Source organism: Sardina pilchardus, chromosome 11 (assembly GCF_963854185.1).
Source record: "Sardina pilchardus chromosome 11, fSarPil1.1, whole genome shotgun sequence".
NCBI lineage: Eukaryota > Metazoa > Chordata > Actinopteri > Clupeiformes > Clupeidae > Sardina > Sardina pilchardus.
This window is the reverse complement of record NC_085004.1, coordinates 322501-327500: the sequence shown is the minus strand read 5'-3', so window position 1 is coordinate 327500 and position 5000 is coordinate 322501. Positions and strand designations below refer to the sequence as shown.

Genomic DNA, 5000 nt, shown 5'->3' with positions numbered 1-5000 from the left:
TTCTATTTCCCATCCTCAGAGATATCAAGTGATGCCTACAAAGGCTGGTTAGAGGAACAGTATCTACTAGAAACGCATCCCTGCTGAAAAAAACAGCATGACCAGCTTAAGGTGGTTTGCTGGCTGACCAGCTTGTTAACCAGCTTGTTTGACCGCCCTATGATGGTTAACCAGCTAGACCAGCAAAACATACCTTCAACTGGTTTACCCAGTTTACGATGGTAATTCAGCTGGTTTTGATTATCGTATCAATTCATAGCACCCTCTGTGAAAAGCCAAGCTCCTGCATAGCACCGGCAGCAACAAATCTCTGGCGCCGCACCTGTGCAATAGCTGGAAGAAAACCAGCAAAGACCAGCTAAAACCAGCTAAAACCAGCTACCAGCATATGCTGGTTTCTTGCTGTTTTTTTCCAGGAGGTAAGAGCCAATAGTGTGTGTTAATAAGAGCATGTGATGCATGTGAATAAAACCGTGTTTACGCAACAATACATTCTGGTGCCCTTTTTTATGGACAAATGATTCTGGTGTGATCTATAAATTAATTCTGATGGTATGTGGTCAAGGATGGATAAACACAGCTGTCATTTCTGCTGTCAGGTGTATTATGTGCACTAACAAGCTTAAGAACAACTTCCATTCCAAAGGCCTTTATTAATTTTAGCCCCTCATTCTAAGACAACAGTTAGCATCCCTGCTGAAAAAACAGCCTGACCAGCTTAAAGGGAAACTATGCAGGATTGGCGATTTCATCGCCTGTTTCGCTTTTAGTTTTTGCTTGTTTTATGCTTGCATATTTCTCTGCAGAGCTTCCCCTACAGCTTTAGCGTATATATTTTGCAAAACTCCTCAATCGGTCAGTCTGCCGTGCCTTTTCATGAGACTTCACATGACACTTCCTGGAGTAGAGCATGGGTGCGTGCCCGAGGGCTCCTGAAATTGCAAGCGTGGTGCTACCGCTACAGACCACTAGGGCGGCCGAAAAAACCATTGTTCGACCAGTAATGACTCATTTAATCATATATAACAGTATGGAACGAATTGATTAACTGAAAAACGTTGCATAGTTTACCTTTAAGGTGGTTTGCTGGTTGACCAGCTTGTAAACCAGCTTGTTTGACCAACCTATGATGGTTAACCAGCTAGACCAGCAAAACCCTGCTGGTCTACATTGCTGGTTTATACTGGCCATGCCAGCTTATGTTGGTCATTCTAGAAAACCAGAAAAAAACATTGTTCGACCGGTAAAGTCTCATTTAATCATATAACAGTATGAAACGAATTGATTAACTGAAAAATGTTGCATAGTTTAATACAGGGATTAAAGCAAAAAAAAATCATGAGCCTGAACTTTTTTTAGACTCGTGCATACGACTCTATATGACACTATGTTGGTCGATCGATTGGAAACCGGTTTACTTTTTGGAGTGTTTGCACACGACACAGGCCTTGTTTGTGATGTTGGACCCCAAGAAAGGCCAATAGGTGGCAATAGTAGTCCAACACACTACAATATGCTACATGTAGCATTTAGGATTTCTTTTTATATCAAGTTTTGCTGCTAATCTTTGTCTTTGACAGGTTACAAATTGACCTACAATCATAAGGTGTCATGTTGTCAGGGTATGTGAAATTGGAAGGCAGGCATTTGAAGAATAGATTTAGTTGCAACCATTTAAGTTAAGGTATTCAAAAAAAGACAATGATTCTCTTTCTAAAGAGTAATAACAGTGTTAACAAGATGTAAAGCACACACACACACACACACACACACACACACACACACACACACGTGTAATTATTTATATACATTCTGTATACTGACATTTCTGATATTCATAACAGCAAACTTTATGCAGCTTATAGCCTGCTATTCATATTACAACTCCACCTCTTAAATTCAGCCGTTTCATTGAAGCCTCAAAATATTGTAAACAAAGTAGCATAGTTGGCTAGTTTATCATACTCTAGCTGGTTGGACTGTTCAGTGTCCCCACGTGTGTTTCAGTTTCAAGGTAAGCTCATACGTTTTCTCCTTGGGACAGGCCCTTTAAATCTTGGAGTTGAAAAACATTGGTATTATGATGGTCAGTCAACTTGAATGCAGAGTTTTAATCAGATGTGTGCAGCATAGCCTACTACTGATGCTAACCGTATTTAACAATAATTCAGCTAGTCGTCTTCTGTGCGTCATTGCGTTCACGATTGTGAATGTTTTGTTTGGATTAAATGTGCATGTCGAGGGGCGGGTGTCTGTCCATTGAGTGCGCACGAGAGCGGGACAAGGAGAATTCGTTTACTTCTATACGGTTTGGTAAAGTTGCACGCATAGTCTAGCCTCCAACATTTGCGGAAGAACTTATGCTTCCACCCGCAGCGTCAGGTGCATTAGTGCGACCGCGCTTCCAGGGATGATCTCGTTATGGAGACAGACGCGGTGTGCACGAAGTGGAGTCTGTGTCTGAGTGTGTGTGTATTAAAGGGTGCGTGACGCGTGAGTGACAGAGAGGGAGAGCAGGGAAAGGAAATTCAGCTTAACGAATGCTGCGTGTTTTTCAATAGCGTTAACAAATAAATAATATTTTAAAAAATGAACGCAGTCAATGGCCGCACGCCGGAATTCCGGCACGGTGCCGGAAAACTTTAATCCCTGTTAATAGTTTACCTTTAATGACGTCAACCAATTCAGCACGATCAGGTGTCATATGGACACACACACGTCAGGAGATCTGTTATATGGACACACACACACGTCAGGAGATCTGTTATATGGACACACACACACACGTCAGGAGATCTGTTATATGGACACACGCACACACACACGTCAGGACACACACACATCAGGAGATCTGTTATATGGACACACACACACACACACACACACACACACACACACACACACACACACACACACACACACACACACACACACACACACACACACACACATCAGGAGATCTGTTATATGGACACACACACACACACACACACACACGTCAGGAGAAGAGTTAGACACACACACACATCAGGAGATCTGTTATATGGACACACACACACACACACGTCAGGAGATCTGTTATATGGACACACACACACACGTCAGGAGACATCTTATAAGGACACACACACACGTCAGGAGAAGTGTTGGGTTTGGATTTTCTTTTAATCGACTTAATGACGTTAACAACTTCACTCTTTTCTGTCATTCTCTTGAAAAAACACGTACAGCTTGTTAAGTCCCTGTGTATCATTAAAGGCAACCAATCACAAGGCTGTATATCATTAAAGGCAACCAATCACAAGGCTGTGCATCATTACATAAATCATTTTATATCCCAACATGGGAGTGACACCTCGAGGACTCGCTCAATAACGTCATCGTACTATTTAAACTTTTAAAAATCCCAAACGCTCAATAACGTCATCGTACTATTTAAACTTTTAAAAATCCCAAACGCTCAAAACAATCAACAGTAATCCCACCTACTGACTCCCCCCCGTACTGCTCAGTCCTACATTAATGGCAACATGCCTGACTTCATCAGAACGGCCAGATAACGAGCAGACACTACCCATGATGGGTTTGGGTTAGAGTGAAGGTCACTATAGCAACTGATGGGTTAATATTTTACAACTACGGTAGGCGATTGGTTAGAGATACGACTGGTTCACATGGGTCAGGGTTTAGGGTGCGGAGATACAGGGTTAGGGTTGGGGATGAGGCGTGTGTGTGTATGTGTGTGTGTGTGTGTTTGTGTGTGTGTGTGTGGGGGGGGGGGGGGGGTTCAAAAGGCTTTAGGGTTGGGGCTGGGGTGTGTGTGTGTATGTTAAAAAGTTAAAAAAGCTCAAAAGGCTTTAGGGTTCATGATCTGCAGGGTTAGTGCGTGTGTGTGTGTGTGTGTGTGTGTGGTTCAAAAGGCTTTAGGGTTCATGATCTGCCTGAACGACTTCCTCAGTTTGTGCCGGGGGGCGGGGACTGGCGGCTGCTGGAGGCTCAGTGGAGGGTTCCTATTGGCTGCAGCAGTTGTCTGTGGAGCGTTGTGGTTGGCGGGAGCTTTCCTCTGCAGCTGCTGAATGACGGAGGAGAACTTGCTGTCCAGAGAGCGCCGGCCTGCCCGAGGACCCGCCTTCAGCACCTTCCCCTGCTCCTGATTGGACGATGGGTCTGTGGAGAGGTTCTCTTGCGGAGTTAACACCCTCCTCTTCTCCTGATTGGACGATGGGTCTGTGGAGAGGTTCTCTTGCGGAGTTAACACCCTCCTCTTCTCCTGATTGGACGGCCGGGATGTCGCAGTGGGAGTAGGCGGGGCATAGGGAGGAGGCGGGGCTTTGCGTTTCTTGTTGCCCCGGGCGACGGGACTGTTGTTGCCCTGGGTGACGGGACTGAAGCAGGATTGGTGGGGCTCTGCCCCCGGTGACATCACCACCTTCTGCACCACCAGGGGGCGGGACCCCCCAAACAGCGCCGACCAATTAGGAGCCTCTAGCTGCTCCTCCTGACCAATCAGAAAGCGGCCTCCAGTCTCCTCGATCTTGTTGTGGATGATGTCAGTCACACTCTCAAATTTTCCAGGAGAGTTGATACCTGCAAATACACACAGTCACACACACACACACACACACACACACACACACACGTTACAACATGCTGTACCCATAGAAACACCCCCAGTGCCCCCTGTACCCAGTGTGTAAGTAGTTTTGGCCTTCTACTCGTGTGTGTGTGTGTGTGTGTGTGTGCAAGTAGTTTTGGCCTTCTACTAGTGTGTGTGTGTGTGTGTGCAAGTAGTTTTGGCCTTCTACTCGTGTGTGTGTGTGTGTGTGTGTGTGTGTGTGTGTGTGTGTGTGTGTGTGAGTAGTTTTGGCCTTCTACTCGTACATTCAACTGTATGTCAACTTCCACTCATCAGAAATTCTTCTCTCACCCGATATGATTAATTTAACTCATCCGAAATGATTAATTTAACTCATCCAATATGATTCATTTAACTCATCCGA

General features: G+C 45.0%; 2 protein-coding genes across 5 annotated transcripts in view; one reads left to right on the top strand and one right to left on the bottom strand.

The window, feature by feature from the left end:
• amdhd1 (amidohydrolase domain containing 1) overlaps positions 1–184 on the top strand; it is a 28938-nt gene extending 28754 nt beyond the window's left edge. For both annotated transcript variants that reach the window (XM_062549307.1, XM_062549308.1), the window contains one exon: positions 1–184. This exon is cut by the window's left edge and continues 464 nt beyond it. The gene's annotated coding sequence lies outside the window, so the exon portion shown is untranslated.
• Positions 185–3830: 3646 nt separating this feature from the next.
• Positions 3831–5000, bottom strand: part of rtkn2 (rhotekin 2) — a 27706-nt gene continuing 26536 nt past the window's right edge. For 2 of the 3 annotated variants that reach the window (XM_062549212.1, XM_062549214.1), the window contains one exon: positions 3831–4587. In XM_062549212.1, coding sequence (XP_062405196.1) covers positions 3914–4587 — 674 coding nt within the window. In that variant the 3' untranslated portion in view covers positions 3831–3913. The remainder of the gene's footprint in view (positions 4588–5000) is intronic. The other variant, XM_062549213.1, reaches the window with a different exon arrangement.